General features: G+C 34.5%; 2 protein-coding genes across 4 annotated transcripts; one reads left to right on the top strand and one right to left on the bottom strand.

Annotated features, from left to right (window-relative positions):
- The first annotated feature begins 1,675 nt into the window (after positions 1 to 1,675).
- On the top strand, positions 1,676 to 3,272 carry LOC110600648 (probable BOI-related E3 ubiquitin-protein ligase 3). Its single transcript, XM_021737524.2, has 3 exons — positions 1,676 to 2,029; positions 2,163 to 2,511; positions 2,611 to 3,272. Exons 1-3 carry the CDS (start codon positions 1,974 to 1,976, stop codon positions 3,184 to 3,186), a joined length of 981 nt encoding a protein of 326 aa, XP_021593216.1. The 5' UTR covers positions 1,676 to 1,973; the 3' UTR covers positions 3,187 to 3,272.
- An 8,558-nt stretch (positions 3,273 to 11,830) lies between these two features.
- Positions 11,831 to 15,933, bottom strand: LOC110630666 (elongation factor 2). Of its 3 annotated transcripts, none has more exons than XM_021778190.2 (5): positions 15,798 to 15,886; positions 15,257 to 15,327; positions 15,017 to 15,067; positions 14,840 to 14,927; positions 11,831 to 14,519 (listed from the first exon to the last, which is right to left on the bottom strand). In XM_021778190.2, exons 3-5 carry the CDS (start codon positions 15,017 to 15,019, stop codon positions 12,079 to 12,081), a joined length of 2,532 nt encoding a protein of 843 aa, XP_021633882.1. In that variant the 5' UTR covers positions 15,020 to 15,067; positions 15,257 to 15,327; positions 15,798 to 15,886; the 3' UTR covers positions 11,831 to 12,078. The 3 variants fall into 3 exon arrangements, with proteins under 3 accessions (XP_021633882.1, XP_021633883.1, XP_021633881.1); XM_021778191.2 differs by having other exon boundaries at positions 15,257 to 15,320; positions 15,798 to 15,883; XM_021778189.2 differs by lacking the exon at positions 15,257 to 15,327 and having other exon boundaries at positions 15,798 to 15,933.
- Positions 15,934 to 19,008: the final 3,075 nt, after the last annotated feature.

The following is a 19,008-nucleotide window of genomic DNA, read 5'->3' as shown; positions in this document are numbered from 1 at the left end:
TATATACTAATCTTTTGTATTATTATATTAACATCAGACAACAGTGTCAGCAACCATAACCCCTTGCCTAATAGGTCAAATTTTTGGGTTAGTTGACAGATTTATTTGTCGTTTTGTCCTTTTAATTGTAGCCCGTTCATCTAACAATATTAAAATTAAGTTTAAAAATACAATGTAAAAATGAAATATTTTAGATTGTGATTTACAAATTAATCTTTATTTATGCTAATTCAACGTCTCTTTTATAATAATTATATCTTGATAAATCAGATGGAATATGACAATTAATTAATGAGATAGGTTAATGGATTAGAAATTAATTAAGCTGAAGTGTGATTAGATTCCTATAGCACGATGACAATAAATTTAAATCAAAGTTGCCTAATAAATTTAAACTCAACATGGCTTGCTTCAACACTTAAACAATACTAATAAATTTGATGTGCACAAAGGTCAAAATCGGATAACTATCACAATCGTTCATTGAACTTGTAAAATAGTAATTTATAGGCAATAATAATAGTGGTTTGATTTATTGCTTAATTTGCCAAGGTGTTTATTAATAATCGCATTAACAAAGCTTAAATTGTCAGAAGACTGAGAACTACGTATACAATTCTAATGGCATGAGCTTAATTGGGAAACTTAGTTAGAGAATTGATTGGTCAATTATTAAAGATTTAGTCAATAATTCCCAAATACAATTCATCAATTGCATCAATGTAGGCCCTAAATGTGGAAATCCAATTCGAGATATCAACAAAATTTTGGTAACTACGCTCTGTTGAAAAGTTGTTGCTTCCGAGGCAAATCAAGCAAGCAATTGTGGAATATTAAAAAAAACTATTAAGATAAGATTAACAAATTAAAATAAAATAAATGAAATTGTGAAGTTATGTATTTAAATGAATAAATTTGGATGGAGCGGTGAAGAAATTTATCTGTGGCTTGGCAAGGGAAACTGAAAGGTAGCCACGTAGCAGGGGAAAATGCCAAAGCTAAGCCAACGTTTCCCATGCGACCAGCAAGAATTAACGTGTCTTAAATCAGAAAAAATCAGAAGCGGGGAGGAAGGGTTAGTAAAGAGAGAAACTGCCAAAGTTTCCTGACTCTGACTGGGTACACCGTACCGCCTTTTCTCAACGCCCCCCTTATTTATTATTAGTTCCCTTTTATCTTGACAACAATCCAATCTCTCTTGGGCCCACACTGCCTGCTTTTGTCTTTATCCTCTTCACTGAGTTCTGTTTTACCCTGTCCCACACGTGTATTCGTGGACCCCCTTACCCTCGCCACGTTGTTCACTGTGTCAACGTGGCTGGCTCCAGTGGGCAGCTGAGTTCGTGGCAGATGCCCCTGCTGCTTGTCAGTTATATTAAAATCTCCAACAGACTTTTTATTATTACTATTACTTTTTTAATTTTACAATGAAGCCAGTTACCCCATGATAATTGATAGTGATTAATATTCCGTAAATGCCCCTGGAAAATGGCTGTAACTACGGAGTTACCAGGAACTCTGTTCGTTACAGAATTGGAGTCCAGTAGGGAGGATGGGGTTTTCATTGTAACCGAATCCTAAAATAGACAAAAGAACCCAAACCAACCGTGGAAATCTATCTCTCTCTCTCTCTCCTATATCTATATAATAATATTATCAAAACTATCTAGAAGTATTATTTGTGTTTTGATTTGATTCTCTCCATGCCTAGCTTTCTCTCTCTAGACCAAACCAAACCCTAAATAAACCCCACCATACGGATACAGCATTGCCACCTCTTATTGCATGCCCCCTTGTTCATTTTCTCACCCCTTTGTTCTTCTCTAAAAAACAAAGCACTACAAAACCAACCACTAATCCAAGAAAGCGAAACGGAAGGCATACAACGACACTGCCTTTAAAGCAACACACAGCAGAAACCAAATCCAAAGCATCTTCTTCATCTTCATCTTTATCTTCATCTTCATTTTCCCATGGCTGTAGAAGCCCGGCATCTCAATCTCTTCCCTTCACAACTCTTAGGCAACAGGTACTTTTTCTTCTTCTTTTTTTTTTTTTTTTTCTCTCTCTTATCTATGTATATGGTATGTCAATGTGCGTCTGAACGCGCGATTCTATTCTTGAGGGTAACCTCCTCCTCCTATCTGGTGATGAATTTACAGGGAAATAATGAATCATATTGAAGCAAATTCGAATATCTACAACCCACAGATGGGATATCGAGTTCCATTATCAGGAACTACAACTGCAGAGACTCTGCTTCCCATGTACAGTTCCGTAAACACAGATTCAATCCCTCAAAAAACACCAATCAAATCTGAAAGCGGCCTCACCTACAACTACAATCTGCCTATGTCCAGAAAGCGCCCAAGAGAATCTATCAGTCCTCTTCTCCCATGCCCAACTCCCCAACTCATCAAGACTGCTTCTCCCTTCTCCTTTCTAGGCCAAGACCTCTCCCTCCAGATCGAGCAACAGCAACTAGACATCGATCGCCTTATTTCTCAACATGTACGTATCTTTCAATGTTATCGTTTTAATCTTTTTTTTAATACGAAAGATGTTGATGAGTAATCGGTTTAATTAAGTTTGAATGTTATAATTGTATAGATGGAGAAAGTGAGGATGGAGTTGGAAGACAGGAGAAAGAGACAAGCGAGAAGGATAATAGAGGCAATAGAGGAAGGAATGCTGAAGACGCTAAGGGCAAAAGAAGAAGAAATCGAGAAGATAGGTAAATTAAATTGGGCACTGGAAGAGAGGGTGAAATCCTTGTGCATAGAGAACCAAATATGGCGAGACCTGGCACAAACCAACGAGGCCACGGCCAATGCCCTAAGGACAAACCTGGAACAAGTCCTGGCAGCGCAGGTTATGGACGAGCGCACCCGAGGCGCAGGATTAGGCGAAACGGCAGCAGAAATGGACGATGCCCAGTCATGCTGTGGCAGCAGCGGTGGCGGCGAGGGGGATAAGTTATCGGAACGGTGTACGTTGGTAAGTGGGGGGATGCTGGATAAGGACACAATTAGTAGGCTCTGCAGGAACTGTGGGAAGGAGGAATCGTGTGTGTTGCTATTGCCATGCAGGCATCTGTGCCTCTGCACTGTTTGTGGGTCTAGTCTCAATGCTTGCCCAATCTGTAAAGCCACCAAGAATGCCAGTTTCCTTGTTAACATGTCATGAGTGACCAAAGCACCAGAAAAACGATAGAATTCCTAAAAAACAAAAAAGAAAATTCAAGAAAACACAAAAAAAAAAGGTTAATTTCATTGCCGTTGTGGATTAGTTAGAATGATGATTCTTTTATTGCATTTACAATTTTCGTTTGTTTCGTTCGGTTTGTGTTCTGGTTTTGCCCACTTGCTGAACAAGGGAGGTTGCATTTTCCAAATTTTGCTTGGTATTTTCGTTGGAGAAAAAGCTGCAAAAGATTTGGCTAATTTTTGGCTGAGGAATAATTAAACCGAGGATGCTGTTACTTGTATTGGTTAAAAGAAAAAAAGAAGCTAAATAAATAAATTTAATTTTGACAAAAATGTGGATAAGCCGGCGTATTTTTGCAAAGGTGCAAGGGAAGCGAAATAAGTTAGAAGTGGGAGCGTGGGAGGGAAATATGGGACCCGACACCCTAGATTACGCATCTACCCGACAGATGGGACGGTGATTAGGCCTTAGGTGAAATGCGCGTGAGGTCACGCTTGGAGAGCAACCCGTGTAGTCAACGAGAACAAGAAAGGGACAGGTGCGAGGCAAAAGCTGACACGTAGAACGCGCGCAAATGTCGCTGTTATTATGTAGTGGCAGTAGTAGCACTTATCTTCCGTGCGCACGATTTTACTTTTCTCCTGTCTGATGAAACGCTCGTTCATCAGTGATCACTGGATGTGTTTGTGCAAAAAGAGGAACTCTGGGGGCAAAAAAGAAAAACACTTTTTCTTGTTTCTTACTTTTACGTGGCTCTGGCCAACCAACATGGCGGTTCTCAAATCAAACTCAATTGCATTAAATAATCAATTTGACGATTAGACCGATTTGATCAGAACGGTTCCAAGAGCGTTCGAGTTTTTTACTTCCCGGTGCTTTAGTTTGACTAGAAATGTGAATATGAAATAGTTATAAAAATTAAATTATTTGAATTTAAATTTAATTTATATTAATAACATTTAAATTATTTTAAATTTAATTAAAAATTAATTTAAATTATCTGAATTTATTTTAAATTTAATTACTATTATTGAATAAATTTGAATTTGTTTAATTTTATATATATTTTTAATAATTTTTATTTAAAAAATTTAATATTTCTAAAAATTATTTAAATTTTATTTTTAAAAAAAATATAATAACTATAAATATTATTATGAAATCTATATTTTTATATTAAATTATTTATATAAACAGATCTCAATAGTAAATACTCTATAAATAAAATTTAAAATAATAAATATTATTTTTTAAATTTAAATTTATATTATTAAAATTTAATCGAAAGGTATCAAAAATAATCTACTCATTGTTATCCCTAGATTTGACATATGCAGTATTTTTAAAATAGCAATCTAAACTGGATGAAATCATCAAATCGGATTAACAGTTTAATACAAGAGTAAACAGTAATCTCTATTATCCGGTCTTTTCTTCCAAACCGCTACATGGCATAAATACGAAGAAAATAAATGAGAAATAAAGGAAGAAAAGGACATGAGAATGGGTGGTTGGAGGCCCACCGAAAGAGTCAAGAAAAGGTAAAATAGATAAGACCTAAAGTAACGTAATATATGCATCATGGGTTGGCGTATTCTAGACGACGACGTTATCATTATTTTCAGTTATCTTCGCTGTGAACGTTACATTAGGAGAGTATAAAATAAATAAGGCGTCTAAAAAATCGTGAAATGATGATGACGATATATTGAATGTGTAGCGCAGGTTAGCGTGCAAGTTTGTTGAGAATAGTGATGAACGAAGGAGGCACGTTAGTCTGCTGCCTCTTTTGTCTTTGTCAATAAGGACTGTTATCAAAAGCTAAACCATACCACCCTTGGCCTTTTCCTCTGCCTCCACTATTATTTACTTATGGGAAACCATCCATTGAAATTTTGAAAATTTCAAACATAAAATTCGAGAAAATTACAAATATAATATATGTTAAAAAAGTACCATAGAGTTATCCCGCTAATGGGCATTGCTAAGTAGTAAGTAGTGATTATTGATGAAGGTTGAAGATGGGTGTTTGATGGAGAAATTTATACTTTGAGAAGAAGAAAAAGACAAAAGTTAGGCAGGCCTAGGATTGGCATGTAACGCAACTGGGAAAGTGAAAGTGAAAGTGATGAGAGAGACGTTCAACTCTAATACAAAATTAACTTCTTATTTCAACATTGAAAGGCTAAAAAGTTTGTTGCCCATTTGCAGATCATCGCTTCCTTTTTTACTCACTAATTTTCTTTGGTTTGGTGCCTGAATATTGAGAAGTTTCCCCTTGTTGTGCGTATCAAGTTTTTTAAAAATTTTGATTTACTTATAGGAAATTTTATCAATTTAGAAAAAGAAAAAGCAAAGCAAGGATTTGTAAATGAAAAATCTAAAAAAGCTTTTGTACTAAATGATAAAAAGTCAATTCCAATAAAGGTAACCATTGAATTGGGAATATTACATGGCCTCCAATAATAGTGGTACGTGCATAGAAAATGTGTCCAAGTTGTTTACAAGTCACGTTCAGTTCTCATTCAAGCATTTCAACCTTCAAATTTGGCCTACTAATCAAATGGCCCATTTTCTGAAAACAATTTTTTTTTATAAAAAAAAAAAAAAAAGTTTTTCCAAGGACCCACGTAAGCACGCACAAAACTCCAAAGTTAGCATTCAATAAGGAGAAAGTAACAAGGACAACACTAAAATAATAGGAGATTTTGTTTTTAGGATCACCGGGCCCACCTTATCAGTACCCTCTGTCCCTTTATGACCGGCATCCCCTCCCTAACTCTAGAATCGGATCCCCCGGTGCTTTTTATTTTTTATTTTTTATAATTATTATTATTTTATTTAAAATTATTTATTAATTTAATAATAAATATATTTCAATACTTGAATCTATTTAATTAAAACTGTAATAAAAATATGCGGTTTCAATTAAAATTAAAAGTGAAATTAAATTAACATTGCCGTATTGAGTAGTTATGTGTGATTAATAATGAAATGGTAAAAAGGACAAGTGGGAGTTGGGCAAGTGAGAATTGGACTAGGAATCTAATAAAAAACTAGGACAACATTTTGCCATAAAAAGAAATGGTGAATGATGCTTTTCTTTTTGGTAGGTTTATTGCCCATTCAAACATCATAATGGCCACTACTGCACATGCTATCATTTTATCAATCAATTTTAATTTTAATTTTAATTACTACATCTCCTATTTTAAAAGCTATATTTTTCCATTCAGAAAAAATAAATATTTTATTAATTATAAACTTTTTTTTTTAAAAAAAAATATTTAATTTATTTGCATCTCGTGTAAATCGCATGTAACGACTTTTTGCAATAAATTGTTGAAATTATTTTATTGCATAATTGAATTTTTGCCTCTTCTCTGCCAAATCCAAATAATGATGTCAACGGAGCGCCTACAATTCAAATTTGTCTTTGAAGTATCAACAAATTGACTGTATTTCTTAATTCAATCCCATCTTAAATTTAAGACAACAAATTTTACATTTTCAATTCACAATGAATTAAATATTTAGAAACTTAGGAGATGATATCTATAGCTAAATGAATCTCTTAAGAATTATATATATAAATGGTAAAAAAAATATCATTAATTTGTGCTTTGTATAAATAGAAATGAATATGTTGAGCTTTAAAAAGAAAAAGGAAAAAATAATGATAAGTTGAGTGTTTCATGCAATAAGATATACTTTTATCTTTAGCGAAAATATTGGGAGACTCATCTTTATTATTATAGGTTTTGACGAAATCAATTTAGGCTTAAATGAATTGTAAAAATTATATATTTATTTGTGGGGTTGCCTCCATCAAATACAATTAAAACAATAGTGCATAATTAGAATATGGGTCCCATCCCATGTTAGGCCGCCATTAGATTTATTTATGGGATGGTGAAGATGTAACATTTGATAATTATATTTAAAAAAAAATAATATTTTTTTCAAAGCACTATCTTAAGAGACATATAGTAGTTACAAAATGGATAGATATAATTTAATAGGATTATTTGAGTTAGTAAGAATGATTTTTTTTTTTAAAAAAAAAATTAAAATTAAAATTGTTTATCTTTTTTAAAAGAAGAAGGAGAAATATAAATTATTGTGTGGGTTTAGTTGAAATGCACATTGGATTGGAATCCCAATCTGACAATAATGAAACCAAAGATGTAATAAACAATAATAATCCCGTGAGAAGACAAGCAAAGCAAAGACAGGAAAACACACAACCCCATACCATATGCTTGCTGTAGTGAAAGAGAAATGTGAATAAATTAGTGAGGGCAGTGCTTAATTAGAAATGGGGTTTGGTCCCCTTTCCCTATAGAATCACATATCAATTTCATGTGGGTCATCAACTTCTACTACTATACTTCCAATAAAGACTTCACATGATACATATTCCAACAAGGCACTCAAATTGTAAATGCTCGCTCCAATTCATCGTCAGCTACACACTACTCACCGGGCCCAACCAAATGCCGACTATGAGGAAAGTGACACTTGACCCAATGCCAAGTATCTTAGGTCCATGCTTTGATGCCTTTATTATCTTTTTGTGAGAGCGTAAAGGGGATGGAAATGTGTGTCACCTAAGTTGTCCACTTAGCTCACATAAACCCATTATTCTTTCTTGTTTCTTCTCTATTAAGGTGGGGTTCCCAAACTAATATTTGCCCAAAACAAAGCATAGAATATGAATGTGGATCTCAATCAAAGAGGTCCATGATTGCAACCTTAACTTTCATCTCATCTCTTCTCTCTCTCATGTTCTACTCCATCTTAGATTAGATTGCCCTTTTCTTTTTCTTGGTTTTATCTTAGGCCCACATGTCACAAGCCAATACAAAATAGGGCATGTCAAGCTCAGACTTTGTTGCCATTTCTAATTAAGTATGATTACCCTGAAACCAATTAAAGGTGGAGAATTCCTAGGGGCTAATTTATAATACAGGGAAATGGTATAATACTTGAAACCAATGCGGAAATTCTTGCCAATAAAATGATATTTTGATTAAGTAAGCACTATATTAATTAATGTAATTAATATTGATTGGCTAGTGTTTTGATGATGCTCTCCACCAATCTTATTCTACAATGTTGAAAGTGTAAAGGGTAATAAAATTTTCTTTTGAAAAAGGAAATGGTGGGTCAATCCACAAACCCAAAAGAAAAAAGGGGCATAAAGCATTATTCACCTAGAAAATCATATCTCTCACAATGGATCTACATATATATATTTTCTCTTCTTTATGTGGGAATTTATTTGACCTGCCATGAGTCTACTTTACGTGGATGGATTTGGTGTGATGGGTGGAGTAAGGCTAAAGATTTTTTAAAAAAAAAAAAAAAAAAAAAAGACAATATTTATTGCAATTTTGAATCCTGAAAACCCCCACTATGGATGAAACATCACAGTGAGGGAGGGAAAAATATTATTATCATTAGTAAAAAAGCAGCTAGCACCAAAAAAGGCAAAAGCAAAGGGAAGCTGTTGCAACTATTCTTTTTTCTAGTTTGGCAGATTTGATGTGCAAGTGTAAACATCAGCTTCCCCCACTAGGCACAATATATAGATTCATGTGCTATGAGCTTGATCAAGTCTCAGTCATCCCCCATTAATGGGGTTTTGGAGATTGTGGTCGCTAACCCAACTCCTCCATCTTTGGTAAAATCATTGCTCTTTTTCTCTCTCATATCAATTGCCACTTTGTCTAAAGTGGTGCAATAGTTCCTTCTTGTCTTAGATTAGGCACCACTGAAAAGCTGGCCACTAAAATGAATCATTCTCGCAGCTTGGTAGATACGTAAGTGGGCATAGACGATAACTAGCAAATGCAATGGATTCTCCATGTGGATGGATAGGATGAAGAGATGTGTGATTGGAGTAAGTAATGGGTTAAAATAATATATGAAAAGTGATTCCAAAGTAATGATGCCCACCAAGAGAGATATGAGTAGTATGTCTATGTATATTTCACCTTTCTTCTCTCTTTTCAAAGCTTCACATTCTTACAGTGAAAAAGACAAGACAATTCAGATAGGATTTGAAAGGTGACATTACAAAGAATCAGCCAACGCATTGGACCAATGTAGGAGAGCAAACATTTACTACTACTTGCTATTATTGCACTGCAATATGATTGTGCCATCAACCATCCAGTGCTCATCTCTGCTTATATTGGGCCTACAAATAGTAATAATGGACCATCATGTTCCTTAATTAGTTGCTTTGTCTATTAATTAAATATTTTTATATCATTAATAATGGCGAATATTGCAAATCAACAAGATTTCTTGAAGTTTCCATGAATCAGAATTCTGTGTGGCTCGCATTTGCTTTGGAAATGTGAATGCTTCTTTTGAGAATTTGTAATTTTTTGACAAGTTGAGAATTTGGATATTTTTTTGTACCCACTGTAGCAGAGCAGATGCCAATTCTTTCAAATACATTTAGGAATTTCAACCAAGTTTGAAACTCTTGAAAAAAGAAATATATTATAAATTAAAATTATTTTCTCATTAGTGGAGAAACGTTTAATATCCAAAAGAAAGGAATGGGCCAGTTGATACAAACAGACGAAATTGACTGAACTTTATTATTTATGCGTCTGGCCTTGTTAAATTTATGTCTTCAAATTAACCTTAAACTTTATATTAAAGAGTTGATTTTGATTAATTTTGACATCTGATGTTGCTGTAGATTTCCGCTAAATGATTTATATTTTTGTATGTGATATAGTTTAATTATAGTTATTAATTATTGTGTGCAAGTATCAATTGAACAGGAATTAAAATATCCCACCAAATTTGGTTAAGCGTTGAGGATGACAAAGACATAAGTGAGAATAGAGATGGATGGCATTGCCAATGTTTGATAATGCAAATGCAATGGAGATACACAACACAATTATTAACATAAAACCATGTGGGTGTCGGTGATCTGATCTGCTGTACTTTTCTTCTTTATTCATTATGCAACAGTTTCTGCAATTTTATTTTTTTTTTTACTAGCTCCCTTTTAATGCTTTTGTCCCTGTTATGTGAATTACTATTTCATTTTTATATTTTTAATGACATAATTTACTATTTACTTTATATTTTCTATATTTGACGATGTAATTAATGATGTTAGGTATAATTTAAAGTTTATATTAAACGATAGAAGAATTATATGTTTTCAATTTGGATTTTTTAAAAAAATTTTGAAGTATTAATTATTATTTTATTTAAATATTATCTTATAAGAACGTCATAATATAATTATCTTTAAGACCATAAATATTAAGAAGAATATGTCCATAATAATAATAAGTATACTTAAGGATATTATCTTAAATAATAATAATAATATAAAGTCATAATTATATAATTTGTAATTTTATTTTTTAAATTTATTGCGTTCAAAATTTTTTTTTTTAATAAAAAAATATTGAAATTTTTTTTTTAATAAGATTGAAGGAGTAGAATTTAAGATATCTCATATTTATTCAGAGACTCACCAGCACGCTAAACTGTGAGTCCAAAACATTGAGGTTTTAATAATTGATTTATCTAGTATTTAAAAAAACCCAAAAACATTGGAGGAGAAAGTCTTCAGATAAAATGGAAACCTAACGATAAAGTTGTTTGGGTCGGAGGCCTAGCCATCGAAACAAGATATCTGTATTCTTTTCTTATCACGTTCAAGGCCCAACGCCAATTAGTTTCTATGAAGTAAGCCTATATTTAATATACCGTATTACATTGTCATAGGGCAGTGTTTTGTGAATCATCCTTAGTTGGGTCTAACTTAGATGTCAATGAGTTTTTATGACTTGGGGGTGTTATAGTTGGAGTTTCATATTGATGCAACAAAACCAGCCCTGGCCTAGGGCTAATTAAGAATTTGAACTGGATTAGAGAAAACTGGTTGGTTAGGTCTAAACAGAACTATCTGATTATGATATTAATTTACATACGCTGGTTCAACTTCAAGTATCTAAGAAATTACGTTAGCAATTTTAAGATTTTGTTATGAAGGAGCAATCTATTTTTTTTTTTTTTTTGGGGGGGGGGGGGGGGGTGGGGAGGGGGATTATATCTTCGTCTAATTCAATGTACCCCAAGCTTGTTGATCTAAAGCATTTGGCCTTCTGCTGGTGCTGGGGACTTCACCTCAAGTTTTGCTTCAAGGATTTGCCGGAGATTTTGTGGCCAGGTCAGATATGTTTAATTTTAGTAGTAGTAATTTGCTATTGTATTGAATTCGCATTTTTTTACAAAAAAAAAATATATATATATTTTTGTTGATATTATATTGAAATTGGATGGAGTCGAGGGAGATGAGCCCTCCCAGGTTGTATATGCCTGCAGCATTCTAGTTCGATGTTTCTGAGGAGTGTTTTTCCCCTTTTCTCGCTCATTGCTATAAAGGTTTGAAATTTTTAGAATTTAAGATATGCTAATTTAATTTCAAAATAATTTCTAATCAGTGTATTCAGGTTAGGTTCCCGCATCAAGATAACAATCATCACCAAAAACATTGATTAATCTTCCTATCAAGTTTAATCCTCGAATAGCTTCCGAAAATATTACAAGAGAAACCAAACCACGAGAGAGAAAAAAGAAAAACGAGAGCAACTCTCGCAAATATTCCTCGAAAGAGTTCAAATCATGATAACTTTAAAACCGCAAAACAATAATTAATAGTCCTCATCATACTCAAAACTCCTAAAAGGGAAATGTGGCATCAAAGATGAACTACTCCCATTGAAAAACATCTAATACTAGACATTAACTCATAATGTAAGGAACAGAGAGCAAACTGAAAAGCAATAGCAAATTTTGCAGCTCATCAACTTGATGAACCGCTTACAACTTGTCCTCGTACTCGGATAAAGGAGTCATCTGCTCCTTCAAGCCCTTCCTCTTGCGGATGTCTGCAACAAGCTGTGCAGCCTGCGAACCTGCTTCGAGTGGATCAGAAGACATCATGTCCCAGTGATCAAACACACATTGTGGGAAAGCCTGTCCAGAGGTGGCAGCTCTCAAAGTACTGGAGAATCCAAAAGACTCTATAACAGGGAGATACGCCTTGATATTGTATAAGGGGGTGCCAGGCCTCTGCATTTCCTCAAAGACGTGCCCACGTTTCTGGTTAAGAACGCTGTAAATACCTCCAAGGGCCTGCTCAGGGGCTTGGATCTCAACCAAGTAAACTGGCTCAAGAAGCCTGGGCTTAGCTGTGAGTTGAGATGCATAGATAACCCTCCTAGCAGTGGGAATGACCTGACCACCACCTCTGTGAATAGCATCAGCATGAAGAACCACATCACATACTTCAAAGCAAATGCCCCTCATGTTTTCTTCAGCCAGTGCACCTTCTTTTGAAGCCCACTGGAACCCAGCTACGACCGAGTCCTTGATTTCATTAAGGTACTGCACTCCCTTGCACATATCAACAACCATGTTAGGTCCAGTAGTCTCAGGACCAAAACACCAAATCTTCTTAGCCAGATCCTTATCCCAACCAAATTCCTCGGACAATATCTTAGCTCGTGCCTTGGGATCATCCCTTGGACCAATACGGTCATCATCAATGGCCTCAGCAAGCCCATCCTCCATAGGCCTTGCCTCCATGTAGAGACGATTGTGCTTGTTGGGGGACTTGCTCATCACAACCCGACAAGATTTCTCAAGGACAGTCTCACGGAAGGACACAACAGGGTCTGACTTGATGATCTCTGCTCCACCCATGAAATCTTCTTGCAAATCCTTCAAGCAAATCTCCAGGTGAAGTTCCCCAGCACCAGCAATGATGTGCTCTCCAGACTCCTCAATGGTACATACAACCATAGGATCTGACTTGGCCAAACGCTTTAGACCTTCAACAAGCTTGGGCAGATCAGATGCAACCTTACATTGCACAGCGACACGCACAACAGGTGAGACGGAGAACTTCATAGCTCGAATGGGATGTGCATCAACTTCCTTCTCATTGGTCAAAGTTGCGTTCTTAGTGATAAATTGATCTAAACCAACCATAGCTACAGTGTTACCACAAGGCACATCCTCAACAGTTTCCTGCCTCTTTCCCATCCAAATAACAGTTCTCTGAACACTCTTAACATACAAGTCTTTCTTCTCACCAGGTACATAGTTTGGACCCATGATCCTAACCTTTAGACCAGTTGAGACCTTGCCAGAAAATACACGACCAAAAGCAAAGAACCTACCCTTGTCAGAAGCTGGAATCATCTTAGAAACGTAAAGCATAAGGGGCCCCTCAGGATCACAGTTTCTGATAGCAGTAGCATAAGGATCATCAAGTGGACCCTCATACAAGTTCTCAACACGATACCTTTGAGCCTTGGAAGGAGAAGGAAGGTGAAAGATCATCATTTCCAGGAGAGCATTGCTTGCAGGAAGCCAGGTCTGCATAACACGCTTCATCAAAGCCTTGCCCATCAAATCCTTCTCCTCGGACTTCATGGTGACTCCGAGCTTTTGCAACATTGGCCACAATTTATCCTTCTGGTCATTCATGCAAGTATTGATAATCTGCTTGATCGGCTCATAACAGAACTGCACAAAGCCACGCTTGCAAGTTGGAGACCCAGTGTTCTTCGTAGTCCACTTCTTGGTAGCCGGGTCAAAAAAATTCTCACCCCATAGCCTTTCCATCATCTTAGACTCATCCACTCCAAACTTTGAGGCATACATCTTGGCAAAGTTTGTCAAGGTGAAAGCCCAACCATGCAAACCAGCAGAAAAAGCAACAGTTCCTTTCTCAGGGTAGACCTGACAATCCCCAAGGAGGGGATCTTCATATGTTGCCATGATGACATTAGCATTTTCAATTACCCGCTGAAATGTTTGATAAGCCTCCTCTCCATCAACCTGGAGCTCAAGGAAACACCTGTCCATCTTGTTAACGGTCAAGACAGGTCTGATCCTTTCACCCAAAGCCTGACGAAGCACAGTTTCAGTTTGGACACAGACACCCTCAACACAATCAACCACCACAAGTGCACCATCGGTTATACGAAGAGCAGCAGTGACTTCAGATGAAAAGTCAACGTGTCCAGGGGAATCAATGAGATTGATGAGATACTCATTTCCATTCCTCTCCCCCTTGTAACTCTTAAGTGCCTCATCACTCATTTCATAGTAGAGTGAGATACCAGTAGATTTAATTGTAATACCACGCTCTGCTTCATCCTGACGGGTATCAGTCATACGGACATCACCAGCAACTTCTTGTGCAATGATACCAGCAGCAGCCACAAGAGAATCTGTAAGAGTCGACTTCCCTGCAAAGAAACTAATAGTGAATAATAATAAAAGAAAAAAGGCATTGCATTTGAACCACAAAATAAATATTGAACAGTTAGAGAAAGCTAAAGAAGCCCATGTACATAAAATGGGCACAGGGGGTGAACATTTAGACTTAAATCCACAATGAAAACTTAAAATGCAGAAAGCAAAAAATGATTATGATTACAATAAGATCAGATTTGACATACTAAGATTAAATGGCTATAAATAAAAGCAAAGAAAAAACCAATTATTGTACAAACCACTAAATTACACTCTTTTGATAGAAAGATTGTCTTCCAAAAATAACTCATACCATGATCGACATGTGCGATGACAGACATGTTACGAATGTTGTGCTTGAAATCCATAATTCGACGAAGCTCCTCAGCTGTAAACTTCACCTGCAGATATCAAGAAAAACTCTCCATAAGCATCATCCCAAACAGAGAAAATCAGCTCTCCCAAAAAGATTCAAGATAAACAGACTTACCATTTTGACTAGTCTTTAGAGTTCACCACTAATTGCTATCACTAAGTATAACTGCACAGAAAACAAAAACAACTTGAAGTAAAATTACAGAAGAAATATCTAATGTAAGACAGTATTATTGAAAGCAATCAACTAATGATCCACTTCTACCTTTTTTTTTTTTTTTGGGGGGGGGGGGGGGGGGCGACAGAGAGAGAGAGAGAAAGAGAGAGAGAGAGAGAGAGAGAGATGAAATGGTACCGATATTAGAAGGCAATCCTAAACTCAATCAGTTTACAACAGCCTTCCTTCCTCCCTCTTATAACTAATCACTAAAAAAGCAAATCACTTAAAACATACACAAACAATCAATAAATTACACAAAATATTTGATAACTATAGCAATGATAGAATGAATTACTATATAAATCTGCAAAAATCAGCTGGATAAGGCAGTGTGACGTATTTTGGGGGGGATCAAATTTAGAAAATAACTTGAATTTGTTGCCTATACAATCGTATTACTGTAATAAAATAAATGAACTAAAAAATCAATTCCAGCAATCAAACATTTTTTTAACATTAAACTTTACGATCCACATCAATAATCATCTTACTTAAACAGAAACATCATTAAAAATAGATAAAATACAAATTAGAAAAAGAAAACATAAACTAAGCCATCCAACCCAAATTAGCATTAAGAGCAAACAGATCGAAATCTACGATAACAGAGTAGAAAGAGAAAAATCGCAGGTAATACAAAGATAAAGAATCAAAAGAGAAAAAAGCGAATACTGACGGGACAAAAGAGTCGAGACAGAGGCGGCGAAAGAAGAGAGGGCTTTCCGAGTGTCTCTCTTCAGTAACCAGACATGATGGTCAGAGAAATGAAGCGTATATAAGCAACGAGGAGTGAGATCGGTGGATTGTGATAAGCCTAGGGTTTCCTTTCTGGGCTCAGCTGGGCTTTTAGACCTCATTCATCTACCGCACGCATACGGCTCAGCTAAACAAAATCTTAAGAAGCCCAAGAAATGGCTTATTATTTATATGTAGACATAAATAACAGGAAATCTTGGCCTGTGAGAAATAAAAGCAAAAACTATATTATTATTTTATAAGATCTCGTATGATTTAGCTATTAGATACTGTTAATAGTTGATAGTAAATCGCTGCTGATTATAATTAAAATATTTTAGATATTTTAATAAATTATAAACAACTAATAAAAATATATAATTTATTACATTAATAAAATATAAAAATATGTAATTAATCGGTTTAATTTTAAATTCAATTAAGCTAAATAAATTGAAAATTAATGGTATATTTGATATTATTATAGAAATTTTATTTTTTGCTTTCTCAAAATTAAAAATAGTTTTTGTTTTTTGTTATTTATTTCTTAAAAATTGTTTGTATAAAAATAAGTAAGAATTTTTTTTTAAATATAATATTTAATAATAAAATATAAATATAAATAATTCTATAAACAGTTATATATAAAAATAAATAATAAATTATATTTACATAGTATATAATATCATAATAAAAAAATTATTTTTTTTATATTTATAATATAAAAAAATTTATTAGTTATGTCTTATAATTTTAAAAAATACATTAAAATATCTTTGAGATTTTAAAAAGTATATTAATTAGTTTTTTCATTAATTTTGACCGTTAAGTATTATAAAAATAAAAATTATTATTTAGTCTATGTGGTATATAAAAACTCACTAATTAATATATTAATTTTGAAAAATACATTAAAATATCTCATAAATTTTAAAAAATCTACTAATTAATCTCTCCATCAATTTTAATCGTTAAGTATTCAAGGAAAATTTCAAATATTTTCAATATGAATAACTAATTAGTAGACATATTTATAAAATTGAATGATTAACTAATGAATTTTCTATTTTACAGACACTAAATAGCTAAAATTAATAAAAATACTAATTAATATATTTTTAATATCTTAAGAATGTTTTAATGTATTTTAACAAATTAACCAATTAATGAGTTTTTCTATATAATAGGAACTATATAGTAAATTTTCTTTGCACAAAAATCTAAAATACATTTAATTAAAGGGACTAATTAGTAAGCATTTTTATAAAATTAAAGGATTGAGTAATTAATTTTTCATATTATAAAGATTAAAACAAATAAATTAGAAAAGTTCTTTCTTTGGTGACCCCTCCCTAACGCATTGTTGGCTAATCTTGTTAGATGACATATTAAGTTTGACTTAATGTTTTATTTGCCGGTCTGTGTTGGAAATTTTAGAGCATATGTTTTTTCAGTATCATTATGCTCGTCTTAATTGGTTTGTTAATCCATGTTCATATAAACTATATTTTATGGTTTTCCTAGTTTCCTCACGTGGCAGAAAACTTTATTGGCAAGATCAAGGACAAACTCTTATTGTACTTTGCTTTTAACTATTGTTGTTTTTACTTTTCTTTGCTTTTAACTCTTGTTGTTTTTTACTTTTTGACACATATGGAAGGGCAAAAATAAATATGTATTTGATTAAGAATCCCTAATCCTATGCTAGCCTTACAAGATATCAACTTTAACTTATTGTAGTTATAGTTCTGATATGTGTGAGATCCGGTGCGATAAAGAGATGATGACACATAGGCAAGGGTTTGATTCACAGAGAAGTTAATGGATCTGAATTCTTGGAGAAAGTTGAGAGCTTCTATGATTTGGGTTTTGTAAAATCCGTCTCTTTACGTAATTGATTCAGGAGTATTAATACCTTGATCGTTCTGGTGGATTCTGACGGATCGTCCTATCGGACGCGACGGTGGAGTGTTGTGGCAGAAGTGTCAGGCGGCTCATTTGTGGTGGTAATTGGATAATAAATGCTGAGCCGCTTTTGCCATATCCTATCCATCATTTGCGTCTTGTCTGTCAGTCCTACTTGCATGCGTAATTATAACCGTAAGAAGTATCTGCATGTCTTAAAGAGATCGGCCTGTTTGCTCCGAGCATTGGTGAAGTTGCAGATGCTGGAGGTCTAACCTACACACTAAGATAGATGGTCTTTCTGTACGGTGGTCGGACCGGACGTGTTGGTGTGGATCCTTCTACTTTCTTGTACATGTATCACGATCTCAAAGGACCCATCATTAGTATGTTATCAGTGCCTTTCGATTCCCCAAGAGTTATTTATGACGGTTGGGGGAACGATTCAAAATCGACGCTTTCATTATTAAATGTGCATTCATTGATTCTTCTTGATTTACGAGGCATCGTCATAAGTACTCGTGATACGCGTGCACATCCCTCAAGAGGAATCTCAAAGGTCGCTGCTGTTGGGATTATCGAAATGCAATTTATTGAAGGCTTATAAATGCTTAGCTTAGTATATAAAATCAAGCTTTCATCTTCATTTTCTTACTTTCAGTACTCTTGTTATTCTTGCTGCCTCTGTTTGCCATTTCTTAGAGTTCCTCTTGCTTTTCCCTTCTTCTTCCGAGTTTTTCAAATCTCAGGTACGCGCTTCTTTTTTAATGGCCCCTCTGCCATTCTCTTGGGTAGAAAAAATTATTTCTAGGATAACTCTTACCTTTCTCCAGGAGGCTTTCCATCAATCCTTTCTTTCCACGGAGACTCATTACATTCGGGCTCCGAATCTAAACGAACGGATTGCTCTGTTTTCCTTGCCTCCTTCCCCCTAATCTAGTGGATGCTCAATCAAAGAGGAGGCTTATTTTTTTTTTTATCTAAAACAGGTTGACTATGGTTTTTCTTTTTCCTTTTTCGGGTTTGCTCATTTTATTTTTAGATTTTACCGGATCACTCCTCGGATGTTGATCCCAAATTCAATTTTATTTATGAGCGCCTTTGAGGTGATGTGTAGAGGCTGTGGTTTTGCCCGTTCTTTAAATCTGTTTACGGCTTTTTTCAAAATTTTAAATGTTAATAATGGATTCCTAAGTTAATAAGGCCATGCTATGCACCATGCCAAGACACTACATAATCACAACATA

Source organism: Manihot esculenta, chromosome 14 (genome assembly GCF_001659605.2).
Source record: "Manihot esculenta cultivar AM560-2 chromosome 14, M.esculenta_v8, whole genome shotgun sequence".
NCBI classification, from domain to species: Eukaryota; Viridiplantae; Streptophyta; class Magnoliopsida; order Malpighiales; family Euphorbiaceae; genus Manihot; species Manihot esculenta.
The sequence above is the reverse complement of the archived record's forward strand: the minus strand, read 5'-3'. Positions and strand labels throughout refer to the sequence as shown.